At 59.5% G+C, this 21,276-nt stretch overlaps 3 protein-coding genes across 10 annotated transcripts; all 3 read right to left on the reverse strand.

Annotated features, from left to right (window-relative positions):
* Positions 1-160: 160 nt before the first annotated feature.
* supt16h (SPT16 homolog, facilitates chromatin remodeling subunit) lies at positions 161-7,030 on the reverse strand. Its single transcript, XM_077589322.1, has 23 exons — positions 6,845-7,030; positions 6,021-6,113; positions 5,767-5,937; positions 5,395-5,694; positions 5,154-5,305; positions 4,899-5,071; positions 4,718-4,808; positions 4,569-4,642; positions 4,305-4,417; positions 4,164-4,229; positions 3,990-4,088; positions 3,342-3,457; positions 3,087-3,240; positions 2,893-3,020; positions 2,492-2,754; positions 2,308-2,426; positions 1,977-2,215; positions 1,735-1,810; positions 1,226-1,395; positions 1,030-1,159; positions 841-967; positions 679-753; positions 161-593 (listed from the first exon to the last, which is right to left on the reverse strand). The coding sequence occupies exons 1-23, from the start codon at positions 6,908-6,910 to the stop codon at positions 496-498; spliced, it is 3,093 nt and encodes a 1,030-aa protein (XP_077445448.1). The 5' UTR covers positions 6,911-7,030; the 3' UTR covers positions 161-495.
* Positions 7,031-7,506: 476 nt separating this feature from the next.
* tox4b (TOX high mobility group box family member 4 b) lies at positions 7,507-11,670 on the reverse strand. Of its 4 annotated transcripts, XM_077589378.1 has the most exons (9): positions 10,632-11,054; positions 10,368-10,436; positions 9,936-10,223; positions 9,624-9,872; positions 9,150-9,467; positions 8,987-9,067; positions 8,385-8,918; positions 8,163-8,317; positions 7,507-8,066 (listed from the first exon to the last, which is right to left on the reverse strand). In XM_077589378.1, exons 1-9 carry the CDS (start codon positions 10,737-10,739, stop codon positions 8,009-8,011), a joined length of 1,860 nt encoding a protein of 619 aa, XP_077445504.1. In that variant the 5' UTR covers positions 10,740-11,054; the 3' UTR covers positions 7,507-8,008. The 4 variants fall into 4 exon arrangements, with proteins under 4 accessions (XP_077445504.1, XP_077445505.1, XP_077445503.1 ...); XM_077589379.1 differs by lacking the exon at positions 10,632-11,054 and adding an exon at positions 11,513-11,670 and having other exon boundaries at positions 7,507-8,317; XM_077589377.1 differs by having other exon boundaries at positions 7,507-8,311; positions 10,632-11,061.
* Positions 11,671-11,733: 63 nt separating this feature from the next.
* Positions 11,734-21,264, reverse strand: slc12a6 (solute carrier family 12 member 6). Of its 5 annotated transcripts, XM_077589372.1 has the most exons (28): positions 20,965-21,264; positions 19,602-20,008; positions 18,919-19,016; positions 18,694-18,828; positions 18,414-18,560; positions 18,272-18,326; positions 17,989-18,119; positions 17,628-17,869; positions 17,435-17,535; positions 17,337-17,371; positions 17,060-17,303; positions 16,805-16,969; positions 16,601-16,699; positions 16,413-16,470; positions 16,161-16,335; positions 15,947-16,065; positions 15,760-15,858; positions 15,560-15,679; positions 15,319-15,423; positions 15,077-15,245; positions 14,770-14,965; positions 14,508-14,677; positions 14,285-14,416; positions 14,077-14,184; positions 13,951-13,974; positions 13,464-13,723; positions 13,165-13,298; positions 11,734-13,075 (listed from the first exon to the last, which is right to left on the reverse strand). In XM_077589372.1, the coding sequence occupies exons 2-28, from the start codon at positions 19,786-19,788 to the stop codon at positions 12,984-12,986; spliced, it is 3,600 nt and encodes a 1,199-aa protein (XP_077445498.1). In that variant the 5' UTR covers positions 19,789-20,008; positions 20,965-21,264; the 3' UTR covers positions 11,734-12,983. The 5 variants fall into 5 exon arrangements, with proteins under 5 accessions (XP_077445498.1, XP_077445495.1, XP_077445496.1 ...); XM_077589369.1 differs by having other exon boundaries at positions 17,060-17,371; XM_077589370.1 differs by having other exon boundaries at positions 17,060-17,371; positions 20,837-20,974.
* Positions 21,265-21,276: the final 12 nt, after the last annotated feature.

Below are 21,276 nucleotides of genomic sequence, written 5' to 3' on the forward strand. Positions count from 1 at the left end.
ATCGTACACACTCTGCGGCCATTTTGCGTCAGAGCATTTGGATAAATAGAACAATGGATGGAGCGCGCCCTCTGAAATACTGGGACGACGTAGAAATGACTCCATTGGCTCAGATTGCTTGGATATCCCTCAATGTCAATGATTCAGGTCAATGCTAACATCGAGGAAGTCATTTCGTCCTTTTAATTTTATTACAAAAAAAAATGTCAGAAGTAAGTACAACAAACATCTACTTGCAAAAGACAAATAAGAGAAACTGCGTGCGCGCCTTGTTTACAAACCCCATTAAAAACTCAATAACGTTTCTTTAGGAGTCAAAACAAAGATTTGTGATAAAAAAAAAGAATAAACAAACAAAAAAAACCATTAAGTCGCACACACGACGCAGATGGATGAGGAATGAGGAGAACTTTGCTGGTACGTCACAATTAACGCGTGACGTGCGGCGGACTCTACGTGGAAACGTGGGTCGTGGTGGAGAAAAGCGTGGCACGCTTAGGACCGCCTCTTCTTTTTGCTAGGCGGCAGCGTCGGGCGGATCTTCCTCTTTTTGTTGGACGTGTCCTCGTCCTCGTAGTGGCTCTCCTTGTCGGCTGCGGATGAAGGACAAAGGGGAGATGATGTCAGCGGTGGAGTTCCATCCGGGGCCAGCGCAAGTCTGAAACGGACGGCGCCCACCTTTCCTGGCTTCTTCCTCCAACTCGTCCCAGTCCTTGCCGCTCTCCTCCTCGCTGCCCAGCGACGCACTGTAGTCTGCAAGCGGCGCGGCAAGGCACCACGTGACCGAGATGCCAAAACGCCCCTTTGGGGGGTGGGCTAGTAGAGGCCGCGCCTACGTACCCGAATCCTCCGTCTCGGAACTGTAGTCTTCGTCGCTGTCTTCCTCCTCCACTTCCGTCTCGTCCGCCGAGGGGTCGAAGGTCTTGTCCTCCATCTCCGACTCGGAATCTTCTTCGCCGCCGCTCCCCTGTGGGGCAAAGCGCGAGTTCCTAGGGCGCCGACGCGGGACCGGCGCGGCAGCGGCCGTACCTCGCCCTCCGGGTCCAGGAAGGACCAGCCTCCTTGCTCGAAGAAACCCTCGGGGTCGTCGACGATGGTCTTCATGATCTTTGTCCAGTTGAGGGACTGGACGCCCTCCGTGTATTTGATGTCGCACGAGCTGCGCGAGGGCGGGGGGGGCGTCAGAAAGCGGGCGCCTCTGATGGTCGGCGCCGAGCGTACTTACTTAAGCCACTCCTTGATGGGATCCAGCGAGTTGACGGGCACGGCGTTGATCATGGTGACCTTCTTGTTATAGTCCTTGTAGACGATGACCACGTCAAAGTTCTTCAGGTGGAACTGCACGCGCTCAAAGTGGACCAGCTCCACCTCGTCCAGGGTCACCACGAACGGCGGCTGCGCGTCGAGACGGACGGCGGTCGGCGTCAGAGGCATTTGGAGGAGGCTCGCGTCATTTCAAACGGCAGCGACGGAATGAAAATAACATTTGGTCTTGGTACTTCCTCTGGGCCCCCCTCGCACCAATCGGGTCATCCGAAACGGACGTGGCGCTCTGAACCGACGACGCGCGGTGCCACGCGGCCCGACTTCAAACGGATCGGACGTCAACCCTAACCCGCCCCGAGGGCGGGCGGAGCCCGATGCGGTACGCTCAAGTTAATTCCGTTTTGATAGGCTCAGCATGTCGAATTGCGGGAACACACTTATCGAATGTGGGATCTGAGTTGCCCTCACCCATTCTGTAACGTTGACAAGTGAACTGGAGGTGGGCTGTAGCAGGCAGGTACTCCTGTAGGGGGCGCCCTGGAAACTGGAAACATGGGAGAGCACGCAAGGAGTGACAAATGGTAGGAATATGCCACACAGATAGCAAAATTAAGCCTAAACCCATAATACCCCTAACCCCTCCCTTTTTTAAAACAATATGATTAATATTATTATATATATGTTTTCTTTAAAAGGGAGTGGCGACTCACCCCAGGTCCCTGAAGGGAACCTCAAACTCCAGCTCTTCCCGGGTGAGGGTCTCCACCTTCTCGATGAAGTTCTTGAAGGCCGACTTGAGCTTGTGCCGCATCTCGCGCTCCATTTGCTCGGCGTAGAGGTCGTCGCGGTCGTGCATGTGCTGGTGCTTGCCCAGGTCGGTGGTGATCTCGCCCACTTCCGTGTAGAACTGCACGTCCGTGTGGCGGCGCTTGCCGAACATGATGGCGTTCTGCGGGGAAGGCGGCGGGCGGTTGGTCGGTCGGTGGGCGCGGCTGGGCTCCACGGGAGCGGCTGGGCTCTACGGGCGCCCCGCGTCCTCACCTTGAGGTGGAAGTGCAGGACGATGATCATCTCGCCGTCGCACGGCTGGAAGATGGCGTGCTTGATGTTGTTGTAAAGGATGTCCACTTTATCGCCGCGGACGGACGTGAAGCGGAAGCCTGGAGGCGAGCGGGGCAAATAGGTCGTTAGCGGGCAGGGCGACGTGGGCGCTCGGCCGCTTTACCGTTGGTGTGCGCCTCCAGCGAGCCCTGCATCCTCTTCTGGGCGATGTTGGGCCGGATGTAGAGATCCTTGAGCTTGGGGTTGCTGCGGTTCAGGTTGACCACCAGCGAGTCCTGCTTGACGATGCCCTCCTTCTCCTTCTCCTCGGCCTCTCGCGTCTTGTAACGCTTTTGGACTTCTTTGATGATGCGAAAGGCGTTCTGGAGGTTGGTGGACGGCACCGAGGTGTCGCCGGGAGCCTTGAGGTTGGAGGCGCGGTACGTGCTGCCCGAAAGACGGCGGAGAAAGAGGAGGAGGAGGAGGAGGACCATCACCGCCCCGTTCGGGGAAAAGGACCCAGGCGGGCGTGATGCGGAGGGAGCCTCGCCCCCTTAGGCCCCTCCCCCCCGGCGCCATACGTACATTTCCTTGACAAAAGTGGCATCCGGGTTGGGGAAGATGTTCCCTTCTTGCCTTCCCAAGGAGCTGCCGGGAACGTAGAAGTTGATCCTGAGGTACGTGTAATCGCCTTCAACGGACATGCTGATGTTCTAGACCACCACAAAGCCGCCGTCATCGGAAAAGGAGAGGATGAGCAGAGGGGCGAGGCGTCGTACCTTAATGGTGGCGATGTGGAAGGGCGTGGCGATGCCAAAGACGGGCATGACCACCGTCTCGTATTTCTTGTCGATGAAGATCTTCATTTCTCGGATTTCCTTCTCCCGGGGCATCTGAGAAACGTTCTTGTAGGACACGTTGGATTTTCTGGCCCTGTGGGGCAAAGAGGTCGGTCGGTGGGGAGCGGATGGGACGGGATTCCACCCGGCGCCCCTTTCAACACGGACGACACGCTCGCTCGCTCGCTCACTCACTTCTGAATCTGCTGCTCGCCTTTCTGCTCGGTCAACCGGCGCTTGGCCTCCTCGTTCAAACTGTTGGCCAGCTCCTTCTGGTGGGCGCGCCGCTTCTCCTCCGCCGTCAATTCGTTCTAAGGAGACAAGACGGACGCAAGCGTCAGAGATGGACCGGCGCCCCCGCTCCGCATGCAGGCGCGCACCACGACAACACGCATGCGCTGACGAAATGCCGGATGTGGCGCATGCAGACGCCCACTCATTGGCGGCCACTACGACCGGGCCAAGAGAGCACGGCGTTGACGGACGTCCGAGCCGTCAAAACGGACGGGAGGTCTCGCCAATCAATAAAAACAAAGCGCCTCTGCCTTTTCTTAGTGTCGGCGCTCAGTGGGATTAAAGTGGCTTTTAAAAGCAAGTATGCTACCTGGAGTGTTGTCAATGGCGGCCAATGAGTTCAAAAATAAATCAATAGGAAAAAATTAAATAAAAAAATCAATCCATCATGAGGTCAAAAGGTGGCTCTCTCTCTCTCATCCGCGAGCGATTGTATTGGAATGGACTACTTACCTTCCCGAGTAGCTAGCAAAAAACCAAAAAGACGCACATGCTTAGTCAGCAGCTCCCGCGTGCCCGTCTGGCCAACGTTGCCTTGCGCCAACTCACCCGGGTTCTGTCGGCGAGCAGCGCCGCACTACGGGCACCCTTGCCCAGCAGTTCCTCGGCGTCGTCGCCGTCCTCTTCCTCGTCTTCCTCGTCGTCGTTCTAAGAGAGGGCGGCGCTTTCACAATTGGGGCGCGAGGTGGCTCGCTCGCACGCTCGCACGTTGCCGGGGCTTACCTTGAGGAAAATCCCCACGTTTTTAATCTTCTTCTTGACCGGCGTGAGGACCGAGGCCGGCTCCTCCTGCGGGCCCGCCGCCGTGGTTACAAACACTCGACAGGCGCGGCGTGGCGCGCTCGTCGATTCGACTCAACTCACCTCGTTGATTTGCACCGTGTCGCCGACAAATAAGGCGTACTTTTTCTGCTCTTCTTTTTTGCCTTCCTTATTGATGAGGTCGGCAAAGCCTAAACTGACGCTCAGCACCATACCTGCCAGACATGCACATCTGTGTGTGTGTGTGTGTGTGTGTGTGTGTGTGGGTGTGTGACGAAGACAAAACAAAACCTTTCCCTGATACACCTCGAAGTAAATCTTTCTGGTTACTGGCATCGAGAGCACCATTTCAGTGAGCACTTTTACCTTTCTTCAGTTTGTACTGGTTCTTGGCGTTGACCACCAAGGAACCTTCTCGGAACTCGATCCCCATGGCGAAGCTGAAAATGATCCGCCTTTGAATTTGGCCGGGCTCAAGGGGGCCTTTCAACTCGTGGCGCTGGCGGGGAACTCACCCGAGGTTTTTGGTCAGCCTGGCCACCAGATCGCCCTTCTCTTTCTTCACATACTCCAGGACGGCATTGTAGGCGTCGCCGAGTTTCACCCCTGGAAAAGGCGCCCGGGTTCACCGAGGATCCGAAGAGACAACCGGCCCAAAAGACCCCCCCCCCGGCCCCCGCCGATCCCCGGACCCACCGTGCTTGAGCTCCTTCAGCAGCTCCTCCTCCACCTGCAGCAAAAAGTTGTAGTTGTCCTGCATCTCCTGCGGGGGGTCCACCATGAGCGTCCGCACCAGGTTGGAGCAGTACGACTTGTAGCGAATGCCCATGGCGCAGGTGATAGCGCCAAAGTGCATGTGGTTTTTGTCACTGGGGGCAGGGAAAGGTGACGAGGCCATTCCGGGCGGCGAGAAGCCTTTGGTTTCCCAGACGCGCGCTCGGCAGAGGATACCTGACGACGCTAAACTTGAGACTGTAGTTGCCGCCGCTTTGGATGATGGGGGGGTAGCACATCTCCACCGCGGAGGGGTCCACGCCGCCCAGGTACTTCTTCTCCTCGATGGCCTTCTCCACCGATTCGGCCAATTTGCTATGGCGCACTTTCTGCGGGCGGGAAAGGGGAGACGGTGAACGGGCGGAGAACGGGCGTCTACCCGCCCGTGGGCCCGTGGGTCCGAGCGCCGCCCCTTCACCTCGTCGGCATCCACGATCTCCATGACCCGCTCCTTGAAAAACTTGGAGTAGACCTCGCTGGTGATGGCCGCCGCTTTCTTCATCAGGGTGAGTTCGCCGTCTTCCTTCACCGCCATGGTGTACGCCACCACGGCGCTGATGTCCACTTTGTCCAGCCCCCCGGCCGCCAGCGTGTCGTTCCAGCTCTTCATGTACTCGCCGGGGAACTTGTCCTTGCCGAACACGCCTACCGTCTTGCCTTGGCGGCTGCTTCGGATGGCGTCGAGCATCTTGTCGAAGTTGGGCTTGTTGCTCTCGTTCTGAAAGACACGTTTTCCTTTTCATTTATTTTCGGGCCGACGGCTCCATGAGCACCGTTTGCGCGCGCTCACCTTTTCCCTGGTCAGGAGAGTGATGGGCGGAACGCCGTTGGCGTTCTCGTTGCCCTTGGTGATGGCCACCTGTTTGAGAAAATCGACTTTCTTCTTGCTGGCGAGGAAGAGGATCTTGGTCTCGCAGAAGACCATGATGGTGTCGGTGACTTCGTAACCAAAGAGCCAAGTCTGAAGACGGGAGAACGTCGGGAACAACGACACAAAGGCGGAGCGGCGGCGGCGGCGGAGACGGGCGGACGGCGACATCTCACCTGAATGGCCGTGGATTTGGCGTAGACGATTTCTTCGTCCACTCCCACCGAGACCACGATGGCGTCCACTTTTCCGAATTCATCTTCTCCTTTCTGGAAAGGTAAACAATGTCTGTCTTTGGTGTGGGTCAAAAAGTCTCCAACGTTTTCTCAATTGATCACTCAAGAAGTAGCTAGCTGAGCTCAGGCGACTGTGGCTTTTGTGCCACGTTTGGCGGCGGCCGTCTGTGGAAGGAAAGGAACGAGGAAAACCCCAATGCTTCCGTCACAAGAAGTATCCAGAAGAAGTCGCGGGTGCTCCTTTGACACGATCTATCGTGTAGCTTCCCTGCTTTCCCAGAACACCAACCAATTGGATAGAAAACACGGCTTGATGTGATGGGAAAACTCTGCAAGGAGGCTCCATTTCAGCTCCATTTGAAAAATCAACCAACGAGCAAGTGTTTGGAGTGCATTTGTGCAAGTCCGTGTCCATGTGTGCGAGCGGAGAACAAAAGTTCCAAGTTCCTGCTTCTTGCACGCCGTCGCCTGCCGCCTGCCTCCTCCGAGCTCCGTACGAGCCCGCTAAGCTTGTCAAGCAACGCGTTTACATCTGGTGCCGTTCAATATCCTCGGAAGCGCTTGTCTGCAAGACTCTCGAGGTACAAAGTTGGTCGAGTCCAGCTTTCATAGCCACGAGGCTCGCGTATGCTAAAGGGAAAAAAAGCTCAAGTGCGTTGGCGCGATGTTGAGCTAGCTAGTCGGCTAGTTAGCAGGCTAGTTGAGCTAATGGCGATTTGTTATGAGATTTGTATTTGCCGCCGCGGCGGGCGTTTTTCTTTTACCTTCCAGTTGCTGTAAAGTCGCTTAATCCGCCGATAGTACGCTTCCTTGTCCAGGTTCGCCGCCATGGTGAATCCCGTGCAGCACAGCAGCACAGCAGCACACACTCCCGACAACACCGACCTCGCGTTCAAGCTCAGCACTCGGCAGGCCGGTAGCTGACGATGAAGAGGATGAAGATGAGGAGGAGGGGAGGGGCGAAGAGGAGGAGGAGGAGGACAGGGGGGAGGAGGGGGGGGAGGAGGAAGAGGAGGATGCTGAGGATTTGTGCAACAAAAGAGGCTGGCAACACGAAAACGATTTTACTGGCGTTTTGTTTGGTGAAAGCAATATCTAATGATTTTTATTTGAAGTCTTTACTTTATCCCTGACATTTATGAAACCCACGCAGGTAGAAAAAAATACTAATAATTGAGCTATTATTTCAAAGTACACGCTCCGTTGACTGATAGTGCTCATTCTTATTTTTTTGCCAAATAAATAAAACCACAGGTGTAAAATTAATCACCCCAAATCATTTGAATGATGTCAATAAAACCCTAAGAAGCTACATATATCAGTCAATAAGTAGAGTAGCTAAAACTCTTCTTTTTCAGATGATATTCCTATTTAGTGTGTTTTCGTTTGATTTGCAGTAATAAAAAAAGACAACCACAACAGGAAGTGATATTGAATTTGCAAGATTTTGACGTGCATTTGTAAGGTCCCACACATTCCACTTTAATAAAACATTTTAATTCCAGTCATTTTCAGTAGCATCGACAGAACGTCTTTTTTCCACTTGACGTGTCCACGTCGTCAGATGTTCCACACGACACTCAATAAGCATCACAGGTCAGAACAACAACAATTGGAGCGAGTAGACCCAAAGTCTGTTGATTTCTTGAATCCCAGCACCCGTTAGAAAGTGTCGCTTTATCTCCAGAGGTGGCTGGCATGGCACGCGCGTTGGCCGGGTGAGGTGGATGCCCCGGCGGCCTTCCGGCCGGCCGTCCGCTCGCCGTACGGTACGCTCGTCTCCACGTGGTCCGCGGTAAAACGGCCACCCATCCGGGTCGTGGTCCACCTCCGACGTGGAGCCCAGACCGATCGCGGCTCCCCGATAACCCTCGACGGGATAAGCGCGGACAAAACCAACGGATGGATCAGTCGCCGGGTTCCCTCCGCTAGGTGACCGTGGTGGAGTTCTGCCCTCGGATGGCGCACCAGGCCGTGAACACGTCCCTGCGGACGTGGAAATTGCCATCAGTAGGGTTGAGCGACGCCAGCTCGGTGGGAGAGGCCACGGAATAGGCGACGGGTAGGCGACGGGTACCGGACCGGCAATGCGTGGCGACACACTCGTTGCTGCAGTACTCTTTGTCCCAGTCCTGGCTGTCCACCGCCGGGTTAGTGCAACCGGAGCGCACGCACATGTTGGGGCCGGCGGCGGGCGCCACGTCGTGCCCGACGCCCACTTTCAACTCCACCTGCATCTGACACACGGGCGCACACGGTCAACAGTGGGTAGCCCAGGGCGGCTCAAAGGTCTCAAGCCCTCACCCCTTCATCGGCCTCCGGCACCGGCCCCCCGCCGCCGCGCGCCGCGCCCGACGTTTGGACGGGATCCGCCTGGCGCGCCGACGGGACCGCCTTGATCTGCAGGGGCGGCGGGGCCGCGGAGGCCGAGGCCCCGCCGCCTGCCCGCGGCTTGGCCTGCAGGGGCGGCGGCGGCGCTTGGGCGCGCGCCATCTGCTGCAGCCGGGGCGGCGGCGGCGCGCTCAGCATCTGCTGCAGCGGCGGCGGCGGCTGTCGCGGCGCCGGCACAGCCGTGACCGACACCCCGCCGGAGGGTAGCTGCGTCTGCTTGATGATGATCTTGGCCACGGTGGGCGGGTTGGATTCGGGCGCGGCCGGCGGTCTGATGGCGCCCGTGCGGGAGCGCGTGGTGACCTGAGGCAGGTCCAAGATAATGTTGGAGGTGCAGATGTTGGTAATGGTGTTCTCCTCCGGGTTGTACTGCTGCGCCCTGGTGGGGCGGGCCGGCGCCGAGCTGACGGGCGGCGACGGCGCCGAGTCCAACACCTCGATGGGCACCTGGAGCGAGACGGGTCAACGGAGGAAACGCGTCGGGCCGGGCCACGCCAAAACAACTGGGATCCCACCTGATGGTTGAGAGTGGCCTTGTACTCTGCCAGCGCTCTCGAGTAATCCTTCCTGGCCAGCTCGTTTTTCCGCTTGTAGACCTGGCCAAGGGGGAAAAAAAAGGGCGGAGCCGTGAGCGAGCGCACGCTCCGAGCCCACGCCGAGCGCGTGCCCGCTCGCCACCTGTTTCTGCTCCTTCCCGAGGCTGTCCCACATGGATGCCACGATCTTGGAGACTTCCCCGATAGTGGCTTTGGGGTTTTGTCCCTTGATGGCCGCCTGAGTATCCCTGAAGAAGAGCGCGTACGCCGGGACGGGCTTCTGCGGCTCGTCGGGGTCTTCATTCTTCTTGGCCGAATTGCCGCCCGCCGCCCCCGCCGCCTTCCGGGCGGCGCTCGCCGAGGTTCCCGTCGTCGGAGCGGGCGGCGGTGCCCCGCCGGAGTCCAGGGAGATGATGCCGGAGCAGTAAGTCTGCGAGACGGGAGACTCCACCAGGATGCTCTAAACGGGGGCGTTTGGCGGTTACGCAAAAGACGGCGAGAACCGCGGAGGCGGAACGTTGCCATGACCATTAAAGGCACCGAGAGCCGTCCCGTGCGCGCCGTTTGTTCGGTGACCTCCCACGACACCGAGAGCCCAACGGGCCAGATCTCTCACCCTTCGGAAGTTGTCCATGTCGTCGTCCTGCAGAGAGCCGGCCGGCGACAGCGGGTGCACCGGCGACCGCGGGCGCTGCAGGATAGTGCCGGCCCCCAACCCCAGCCCCAGTTGAGCGCCGAGCTCCGACTGGTCGATGGTGCTCAGCACGGCGGAGCCCAGCAGGCCTTGGCCCATGTCCCCCAGCGGGACGTCGATGGCGACCGGCGACGAGCTGCCGAACTGCGAGCCCATAGGGTGGCCCAGATCCTGCGCGCACAACAAGGGGAGTTTGCCGGCGTCCCAGCGGCGCTCGGGCCGCGAGGTCCTCACCATCCCCAAGGACGAGCCCAGTAGGGCGCCCCCTCCGGACTGGTGGATGACGCCCAGACTGAGGTGCTCCAGACCCTGGGAAGTGGGGTGGACAAAAGTGGAGGCGAAAGAGGGGTCGTCGCCTTCCACCACGGCGTTCCCGGGCACCGGCACGCCGTCGGAGGGGCCGCCGTCTGACAGCTCCCCAAAATGAGACACCACGTCAGACGCGGCGAGGGACGAGTCCGGGTCCAGGGAGATGGGAGGGATCTCGAATTCCTCATCGCCGAGGCTGGGCGTGTGGAACGTCTACGCGGGGAGAGACGGGAGGGAGACGCCGGTGTTGGCCAAGCGCTCGAGGGAGACACCGGCGTTGGCCAAGCGCTCGAGGGAGACGCCGGCGTTGGCCAAGCGCTCGAGGGAGACGCCGGCGTTGGCCAAGCGCTTACTTACCTCTGAGGGCGCCAGGAAGGGATGGCCGGAGCCCGAGATGGTCAGGTAGTTGTCGCCCCCTCCGGGGAACTGAAAGACGGAGGAGCACGTTCAGAGCTGTCGGTCGCGGCGCTCCAAAGCAACGACGTGGCTTCCTTTCCACAATTCCGATGACAAAGGAACGACTCGAGTCCCTCGGAACCAACCCTTCCCTCCCTCCTACATTCCCTCCCTCCCCCCTCCCTCCCTCCCTCCCTCCCCCCTTCACTCCGCACGCGGGGTCACCTTGTTATCGGTGTCAAATCCGGTGAAGGGCTGCGGGTCCAAGAAGTCGGGCTCGCCGTCGACCTGCCCGCTTCCGCCGGCCAGGTGGGAGTAAAAATTCAGGTCCATCGCGTCTTTCCGTGCACGAAGCAAAGGGCGAGTCGTCGCTCGTTGGCCACAATGTCCTCGCTCGACCGGGGACTGACGGGAGGGACGAAAAGCCGGCGGGCGCGGCGGCGGCGGTGGCGGTGGCGGGATCCCAACATGTGGGCGCCCCAAATAACCCCCCAACCCCCTGACGTGAGTCTCTGCACGTCACGTGGCGCTTTTGATTTTAGACGGATTTGACGCAAGGCTGCGGAAATGCCGCTCCCCGGGTGGTTCGCGTGCCCCACCGCCCCCTACCGCCTTAAAAAAAGGGATCAGAGTCGCCGTCGCCGTCCCAACCCCCTCCCCACTTAACGAGCAGTCCCCGGACGGCAAGTGGAAACCCCCTATCACCCCCCCCCCCCCACACACACCCACACTCCTTCAAGCGTGTCCGTGGCGTCCCACAACACAAAACTCGCCGCTGTCCGGACCGAACGCAGGCTACTCAATTGGAACCCGAGACGCCGATCGGGGCGGAGTCAAGCGGCGCTAAACACCGCAGCCGCGTTGCCTTCAAAATAAAAGCAGCGGCGGCGGAGTCCCCCACCCCCGATCAAGTCAGGACGGCGCATGAAGCATCTAGCTCGCGAGATCGCTCCTTTGTCGAGTGAGCAACGATTATTGTCGAACTCCGAAGCGAGTCGGACCAAATAGTCTCTGCCTGTCGCCAGACGGCATCCGGCGTGGCCAGGCATCACGGATGACGACAAAGCCCTTTTCGGAGACGTCGAGAGACGCCCTCGTCTTCTTACCTCCATGATGGTGGCCAAATGGTGCTCCTGGTGGCGTTTTCCAAGCCTCTTTTGCCAAGTGAACTTCGGCCGCAACCGATTTCCTCAACGATTACAACATGGCACCGGCTGCGTGCACCGGATTGGACGTGCGACTGGAAATGACGTCACGGCGTCATCGTGGGGGCGTTCAGGGACCTACGCGAATGTGTGTGCATTTTAGTAGGAGGAATAGAATCCCCTTTTTCTTCAAAATCATTTTATTCCCAAAATGTTTAAGCGAACAGGTGTTATGCCTCATTTCGTCGTTAAAAAAAAGATACAACTTGGAATTTATGTACAGGCAGTAAAAGAATGTTTGATAAAAGACAATTAGAATCCCTGCACTGTCACAGTAAAATCGTGAAAGAAGCACTCGTTCGCGCACACAAATGGACAGACGGCGGCACAAACAAGCACGTGACCCCTTTTTCATTCAGTAACCCAAACGCGAACCCAAAACCTGACCCCGACAGACAAACCAATAATTGCGCTGAAAGTATGCCTTTCTAACATTGACATATCACTACTGGAAAGAAAGGATCAATCAACATTTCCTATTTTTGCAACGGCTCTAGTGTAAATGATACAAATCAACTCATTGGGCCTCTTTTGAGGGCGATAAATGGGCAAGGGTTAACCCTAGGCCGATTCCTTTTGACCGGGAGGGCTGAGCGAACCAACGAACATTCTTCCGCCCTTCCGGTCAAAGCGAATGGGACGTCTGTCGCCTTTTATCGTGACGCGAGTGCCCTCGGTCGAATACGGCGTCTCTCGCAAACCGCAGTCGTAAGGTCGATCCAAATGGTTTTTTTCAATTTTGTGAACAGCGGCTCATTTCTGGTGTCCGTTTTTCCCAATGCACGTATTGCAGTTTGGCAGGTAAGTGAGGGACCTGGTTGAGTTTGTCCAGTGTCCACCGCCACGGAAGTGCAAAGGATCCCTTCTGAAAGCAGACAAACTACTAGAGCGTGGCCATTCCCCATTCCCCATTCCCCATTCCCAGAGTCAAATTAAAATAAACCAAGTCCTAAGGGACTGGCGTGGAAATAAAAGTGCAGAGAAAGGAAGAAAAGCCCATGATTGGAAACACAGATCACGTGGATAATACCAAAGAGACAAAAATGTAACCCTGAGTCTGGTGGGAGCAACCACAGCCTCTGACATCGATCGTTTGACTTTCGCAAAGATGCGGTGCTCTCTTTCTCTCTCACCGCTCGCTCGCTCACTCACTCACTCACTCACCCATTCATTCTTGCAGCCCCACGGCAGTGGAATGGAAAGGTGCGCGCCTGTGCGTGCGTGGTGACGGAACAATGACGATGAGTGACAAGCGAGGTTGGTTTGAGTGGTACATGCAGCAGTGGCGGCGGCGGCGGCGGCGGCAGGGGACGACCTCCCCTCCCCTCCAAGTCCCGCCCTCACTTCCAGGAGACCGGCAGCTCCTTTCTCGTCAGGAATAGATGGTGATGACTTCACTCCCTCCGCCTCGGACCAGCAGAACGCGCTCCAGACCCTCCGTCAGGACCTCCAGGAACTCCATGTCTGCACGGCGAGTCGAGGCCACGCAAACGAGCAAATTCAATGGAATGGAAGGCTTTTATCGGAGTGGCGGCCATCGCGCTCAAGGATACAGTTCTCTTCTCCCTCGGGGTTCTTGGGCGGTCCCGGCATGTTGAGCAGGACGACTCGGGCGTCGTGGGATTTGTTGACAATGACTTCGTTGAGCTTGACGGCCGTGTGCATTCTCCTGACGTTGGAGTGGTCTCTGAACGGAAGGAAAGAAGGATTCAAAAGGCCCGAGTCCACGTCGGAGGCGGGAGAGCCACGGCGGGCGGACCTCCACGCGCCCCGACGAGACACGGGCGGGCGGATCTGGATTGCGCTCCGACAAGACGCGTACAGGCGGCTCTCCGTGCGCCCGGGGACTCACGGGCGGATGCTGAGCATGTCCCTGAAGCCCTCGGGCGTTGAGCATCCAGAGTGAGCGGCCCGGTACTGCGACGCTTTCTCTTTGGTCCAGGTCATTTGAACGCGGCGGTGGCGCTCGGACGAGCACCCGTCGCCGGCCCCCGCCGCCACCGCCACCGACGCCGACGGCTGGTCCCGCTCCGCACCCTCCGTGTCGTCTTCCTCGTCGGAACCGATGCTGGTCAGCCGCAACATGGAGTTGCGATCCTTGACCAGCTGCGCCTGAGGAAAAACGGGTTAGTGGGGGGAATGAAAAGGGTCAGGGTTAGGCTTTTCTAAGGCTAAGGCGGCAAGGCAAAGACCCGGCTAGCGTCTACGCGCACGACGGATGCGGCGCGTCATCTACTGGAGCTCTCCGACGAGAGCCCACTCTACAGATGGCGCACGACTACTGGGAACGACGGAGGCGGAAAAGCGTTTGGGGCCGGCTGTTTTCTAAGAAAACTCACGTCGTCAAAACTCCAGCGAACCCGCTGACGAGTCCGGTCGCGATAGGGGAAGGAAGTCGACATTTCAACGTTCTCGAGTCGAGTCGAGCCGAGCCGACCGGGCAATTTGACCCTCTGGGGCCTCACCTCACGCTCCCGGTCCGATTTTGAGAGACGCATCTGGCGGAGCATCTGAGACCTCTGCTCCATCATGAGGGTCCTCTCGTAAGTATACGCACTGATGTCGCTGTTGTGCTGATCGGGGAAGGAGGTCATGGGTTCGCCTTAATCAGGTCTGCGTTATTCCATGTTGATCTTTTGAGCGGCGGTGGCGGCGGCGGCGGCGGCGGCTTACCATCTCCACAACTTCCACTTCAGCCTCGATGCGCAAGTGATAGAGGAAAGTTGCCAGATCCTTCTTCATCTGGATGGAATTGTCCTCCATCTGGGCCACGGTGAAGATACGCATGCTGCACTTGCGCCACACCTGTTCCGGGCACAGGCGGCCCCTTTCCACGTCAGTCTGGTTGGCGAGGCGCGGTTGCGGCGCGGCGCGGCGCGGTGCGGCGCGGGCCCACCTTGTGCTGGCGTAGCAGGAAGGGCAGCAGCATCAGCATGCCGCCGTCGTGCACGATCCACCACACGTCCATGTAACCTTCGGTGCACGGCTCTCTGTTGCTGGGGAACAGGGAGATGTTCTTGGGCACCAGCAGGGCCAGGTGGGCGGCAGTGGTGACGCGCACCGTGTCTGGAGGCGGGCACAGGGGAGGGAGACGGCAGGTTTATGCCACGCGCGGGTGCGCGGCAGCGGCGACCGCTTTGGACGGAGAGGAGGCTCACGGATGAAGGTCTTCCAGGACTGCGGGTCCTCGCTCTGCCGCCAGGCGTGAGGCCATCCCATCACCACCGTGTTGGGCTTCATCCCACCCAGGCCGCTGGACTGGATCATGTGACTGATGCCTTCCCGCGCTTTCTGCGCCACGATGCACTGGCAGAAACCCTTGACTCGCTCCTTGTCCATGAGGAACTTCAGGGTCTGGGGGAGCGGATCAATACAAAATGGGACCATTTCTATTTGGAATAAGACTGGTGGGACATTTGGTATTTGTGCGCTCACTCTCTCTTTCTTTCTCTTTCTCAATCTGACCTGTTCTGCCGCCAGCGCCTCCCCGTAGCTTTGCAGGAAGTTCCCCGGAACCACGGTGCCCACGATGGTCAGGCCTTTGCCCGCCTTCAGCTGGCTAGCAAAGGTCAGCAGGCGCGGAGACTTGACGTGCGCGTCCTCGTCCAGTTTCAGTAAAACTAGCAGCTGAGGCCTGAGTGGAGCGAGCGAGGGAGGTGTTCAGACGGAGCCCTGCCTCATCGCGACCTTACGAGAGAGTGGCGTACCTCCAGTTCTTGGTGTGCGGCGGGCCTTCCTCCAGCCGCAACAGGGCGTAGCGGGCGGCGCTGAGCGAGAGACCGCGGATCCCGTCGCCCCACTCTTTTTCTGCTCTGTACCAGACGGAGAGCGCAGTAGATAGCAGATCCGTGGCTTGCCAGTTCACTGGAAACAAAGGACAGGGACCGGGGCCGGAAACTGGGACCCGTCCCTGTCCCTGTCCCGCCCCTGCCCTCGTCCTCGCCCTACCCGTGGTACTCGATGTACTTGTAGATCATGCCCGCAATCACGATGGCGACGATGGCATAGTACCAGGAGGAGATGAACATGAGCGCCAGGCAGATGATCATCCCCAAAAACGACAGGCTCCTTAAACGCGCACAATTGGTAGGAAGAGCAGAAGAGGCACGGCCGCCGGGCGCCGCCGGCACGACGGCACGGAGACCCACCAGTGGTAGTAGGAGAAGCGAGGCCTCCAGTTGGGGGTCCTCAGGAGGGTTTGCAGGGCGCAGGCCAGGTTGACAAACAGGTAGCACATGAGGAAGAACCTGGACGGAGAAGATAGGAAGGTGGGGGGGGGGATATGTCTAAGCGCCCCCGGACGGGCATCACAACGAGGGCGCCGGGGAATCTCACATGGTCAGAATGGGAGCCACCAGGTCCAGAGAGGCGATCAGGATCCCCAGCTCCGCGATCAACGCCGTCAGCAGCAGGGCCCAGGTGGGCTCGCCGTTGGCCTTGCCGTGACCGAACACCTGAGCGGCAAACGTAACGCGCGTCTCCATCGACGGACGGACGGACCGACCGATGGGCGAGCGAGCGACAACGAGGCCAAGCGCCGGTTCCAAACCCGGAGGAAAGGGACGATGTTGTCCTTGGCGATGGCCTGCAGAAGTCTGGGAGCGCCCGTCAGCGACTGGAGGCCGGCGCCGCACGTAGAGAAGAAGGAGCCCGCCACAATGAGCCAGGGGCTAGGCCAGGCCAGCGTGCCCACCACCAGATTGCCTTGGACCGAGTCTCCGAACCTGCGGGGAAAGCCCAGGTGGGCGACCGTCCTGCCGCTGCCGCCGCCGCCACCGCCGCGGGAAAGCGTGGAACTCACTTGTCTCGGAGGACGGCGCCGTCGATGCAGGCGCCGAATAAAACCACGGTGCATAGGTCTAGGCGGCGGGGGCTCAGGAAAAAGGGAGCTGGTTGTGAGTGGTTGTACAAAAGGCAATCGGGGCGTTCGATTCCACGCGTGCTACCACGCCCCTCCGGAGGGTGACCGTCTCTACGCCACAAGGATACAAACAAGGGAGGTGGTGAGGATGGCCAGGACGGTCCCGATGGGGATGGAGCGCTGAGCGTCTTTCAGGTCCCCCGAGCGGTTGGAACCTGCCATGATCCCTGGGGGCCACCGGGAAGGGGAAAGCGCCTCAAGCGGAGCCGGCACGTGCCACGCCGCCGCTTCGGGAGGTAGCTCAAAGGACGGCCCCGTGAGAACTCGCTTACCCGTGACGGAGGGGAAGAAGATCCCCACCAGCAAAGTGAAAGAGGTGCCGATGTCGGCAAAGACGTAGGGCTGCCGCGTGGACGCCGCCCTGGCTCCCGGGGCCGACCTCAAGGAACCTTTCTCCACCACGTCTCCTTTGCCGAGATACGAGCTCCACAGGTTCTCTGCCACGCAAGAGGAGAAAGGTCGCGGAGGGATCGGGGGGTTAGCCCCGACTCACTCCGACCACGCGCCGCCGACCGGCACCACGTTACCGATAATGATGCCGCTGGCCAGACCGGGGATGGCCTGGATCCGGGAGAGGTTGTGGGAGGCAAAGTAGTCGTCGCAGGAGGCGTTGAGATCGGCGCTTTGGCAGAAGCGGCTCCACAAGTACGTGGTTCTGATCGCCGGAGCGGGACTCCAGCCGGGGCCGGGCTCCGCCGGGACGGGACTCCAGCCGGGGCCGGGCTCCGCCGGGACGGGACTCCAGCCGGGGCCGGCCGGGGCGGGACTCCAGCCGAAGCCGGGCTCCCCCGGGGCGGGACTCCGGCCGGGGCCGGGCTCCGCCGTGGTGTTGTCCGCATCTGGTGAGGAGACCCTGAGCGAGGGCGACCGGAAGAGCGCTCCACGCCGAGGTGCCGACGTACCGGCGGGAAGAGTGGCGTTGGCCGCGAGGGCGACGGTTTTGGCGCAGAGGTTGTCGAGCAGATCGTGGCCGTTGATCGTTCGGTTTCCCAGCACGCAAACCCTGCGGAGACGACGGCGTACACGCTAGCTTGGTGTGGGGCGGAAATAGAAGGCGGGGGGTTGAGGAGATGGGGCGTGGCTTGGGCTACGTACGAGAAGTCGGGTGGCTTAAAGGCGGAAACCAGCGCGCCGACGTAGATGGAGACGATGGAGATGATGACGCAGGCCAAGAAGACGGAGGCCAGCTTGTTGACGTACTTGACGCCCACAAAGACCAGCAAGCACATGAGGAGGAGGCAGACGGAGCCGTAGACTCGCATGTTATTCAACATGGCCGCACCCTCGCCCTCCAGCCCCTTGGCAGCAAAGATGGCCGCTTCCGGCGCCATGTACATCTGGAGGAGCAGGAAAGGGAGAGTTTTGCTGAGGAAGAAACAGCGTTGGGGCGGGCGGACAGCCCGACGGACTGATGGACGGACCGACCGACCGACGGACAGACCGAGCGACCACCCACCAGTAGGATCTCCACGGCTCCGAGTATGTACATGGCTCCAGCGAAGGTGGTACCCAGGTAGAAGCACAGCCCCACCGCCCCGCCAAATTCGGGGCCCAGAGAGCGGCTGATCATGAAGTAGGAGCCTCCGGCTGGAGGGAGACGGGAGAAGTCGCTCATCCGTTGCCGCCTTCAAAACTATCAACCACGGGCAATCCCGGCGGGCGCTAACGAGTCGGTCTCGGCAATGCTTGAGGGCGGTGGCGGACAAAACAACTATTGGCGGGGGGGGACAAAGGGGTACCTGGGACCACTCCGTTGGTGGCGATGGCACTCATGGAGATGGCGGTCAGCGTGGTCTGGTGAAAGCGAGGCGTGCGGGTGAGACGGTCGCTTTGTCGGCGAGGACGGCGTTGGCCGCGAGGACGGCGTTGGCCGGCACTCACGCAGCAGCAGCAGATGAAGACGATGCAGAGCGCCTGCAACACCCCGGCGGTGCCCACCACCCAGGTCAAACGCAGGAAGAGGATGACGCCAAAGATGTTCTGTAGGCACGGCAGGTAGACGCCCATGAAGGTCCCCATGGCCGCCGACTGCGGAGGTGCGGTGGGAACAGACGGGAACCTCCGTTAGAACGGAAAGGCCTTCTCGCCGCCAGCTGGGTCGGGGTCGGCCCCAAGCCTAAGGGTTAACCCGAGGTAAGGCCTCGAGAAAAGACGGCGCTACCTGGGCGTTCTTCTTCTTCTTCTTCTCGCCGTCGCTCTCGGCTTCCTCGCGCTCTCTGGCGCCCTGCATCAAGTTGGTGTAGTTGGCCAGCCGACTGAGCAGCGACGACACTTTGGGCCGAGTGTCCATCTCCTCCTGCGAGGGGCGAGGAGAGGTTCCACGGGGTCGACGAGACGGAGCCGGAGCCGGAGCCCCCGCCGCCGCCTCCCTCAGCGCCACGCTCACCTCAAACAAAGCCAAATTCCTGTCGTAGAAGTCGTCGTCGTCGTCGGCGCCGTGGCTGTTGTTGATGTACACGTTGGAGAGCTTGGAGTTGCCGTCTCCTGCGGGGCAGAGAGCGGCGGTGGTGCCGGTGAACGCTAAAGATGGAAATTAGCCAAAGGCTACAATCTTACACGTATACACGTTCATTCGCATTTTGCTCCTCGGGGCTGGTCACCCCTTTGGGGGGGGGGCTGAGCTTCGTTCCCTCCCGAGGGAGGGAGGGAGGGGCGGCTCGCAACCAGATTAGGCGGCTCAATTCTGATTGACGGAAGCTTAATAGACATAGTCATCACGCGGGGCGCGCTGCTTCTCGCGGAGACAAATGGCCGGAGGGGCCAAGGGAAGCCAAAGCGCGGACTTTCCGTCTGCGCCTTTGTGCCGAGTCGGGGGCCAGCTGATTTGACCGGCTGCGGGATAAACCAAAGCACCGCGTCACCCTTCCCCAGGAGGGACTTTTGGTCCTTTGGCCCTACGCTTTCCAATGGTCCAGAGGGGGATGGCGTGGGCTTCTCGCCAGGGACTACGGTCCGTCCACCTTTCCGGAGTCTCGGGTGGCGCTTGGGCGACGGCCAATAAATATCCACTTACCTTCTTCTAATATGCGTTCCAGATTAGTGCAGCGGCTCGGGGATTATTCTCCTCACCTTGCTCCGCGTTACCGCCGCGTTCGGGAGTTTCCGTTCCGCCGGCCGCCGACGGGTCGCTCCGACCGACGCTCTCCCGGGAGCCGAAGCGCACGCGGGTGCCGGAGCTGATCTCGGGCGAGGTGTCCGACAGCCCCGGGTGGTCCTCCGCCTTGGTGGGGGTCACGGTGAAGCGCACCGAAGTCATGGCCGAATCCTCGGGGAAAACCCGGGCTCTTCTCGGAGCGGGGCCGGAGGCTAGCGGGTGCGCTGCGAGCCGGGGGAGTTTAGCTGACGCTGACGCTGGCGGGCGAGGAGGCAAAGACGTGAGGCGTGTTCACTTCTTTCCCAGTTGCCGTTCTCCATCGAGGCATGGTCACGGGCCGGGGCCGGGGCATTCCTCGTACGGCCGACGGGCGCGGGCGGATCTGGATGGAGGGCAGGTGCAAAAGCGGGGGCGGCAAAGGAAGGGGAGGGGCCAGAAAAGGGGCGGAGATAAAGAAAGGCATTAAAACAGGGCTTCAATAACAAAAACGACCAACACACGTATGTATTCATGTCCTCCAATCCAAACGTGTCTTCCTTGTGATGCTCTGCCCCCGTCTCATTTCCTGCCATTGACAGCGATAGACGTCCAACTCCTTCTCAACTGGGAGGACTGGCTGCGAATGCCCACCTGTCAGTACCATTGACGTGTAGCCAACGAGTTGAACGAATGGAGTGGGGGGGGGAGTTCATGGATTGGACGTCTGAAGCCGTCGGTATCGCAGGTGGTGAAACGGAGCACAGACACATTGTCAATGCGGTCAATTGGCGAGCGAGTCCGAATCGAGTCCCGCTTGTGCCCAAGAGTGGACTTTGAACGCACAAATGAGAAGAATGTTTGAAGGGCGACGTCGCGACGGCTGCCCGTGCGTGCGTGCGTGCGTGCGTGCGTGCGTGCGTGCGTGCGTGCGTGCGTGCGTGCGTGCGTGCGTGCGTGCGTGCGTGCGTCTTTATGGCGACGGGAAAGGAAAGGGAGATAAGGGAAGGGAAAGGAAATGAAATGAAAGGAAAGGAAAGGAAAGGAAATGAAAGGAAAGGAAACGATAGGCTTGCGGCGTCTTCGAGGAGATGGCGACGTTTGGGGACCTGCCGGGAGGGACCGAAATACCAAAGACACCACCACACATTTAAAAAGCCCAATCCCACATTTGGCCGACGAAATGAAGCGGCCAAGGGCCACTTGGATAAATGGCTGCTACGAGCGAGCTCACCTGCCTGCCTGCCTGCCTGCCTGGAAAACTGACGTTAGCCGACTAGCCCGCTATGCAATGCGCCGTGCGGAACTGTCAAACGCCGTGACGCATAAAGCGAGTCAGTCGCTCGTCGGTCGAGTACTCACCCGGCTCGGCAAGGCCCGCCTCCGCCTGGGTGTCGGACCCTTCGCACAGCTGGGAAGAAAGAGGGGGGTGGGGTGGGGTGGGGGGATCCTCGAGCAGTCCTCTCCGGAGCTTTCCTTCTCGTCCAGCCGGGAAGCCAAAAGGGCTCGTTTGTACTTTCCCGGACACCGTCGTCCTCCACTGCAGCCTTTAGATATCATGTATACTTGCCTAGATGTTTTAAAGCCGAGAGCACCCATCGGCGCTCACATTCGTCAGAGTACGATGCGATTGAAGAGAAGATCGTGGACAAACAAACAAACAAACACACACAC

The sequence above is a fragment of the Stigmatopora argus genome, chromosome 20, assembly GCF_051989625.1.
Source record: "Stigmatopora argus isolate UIUO_Sarg chromosome 20, RoL_Sarg_1.0, whole genome shotgun sequence".
Lineage (NCBI taxonomy): Eukaryota > Metazoa > Chordata > Actinopteri > Syngnathiformes > Syngnathidae > Stigmatopora > Stigmatopora argus.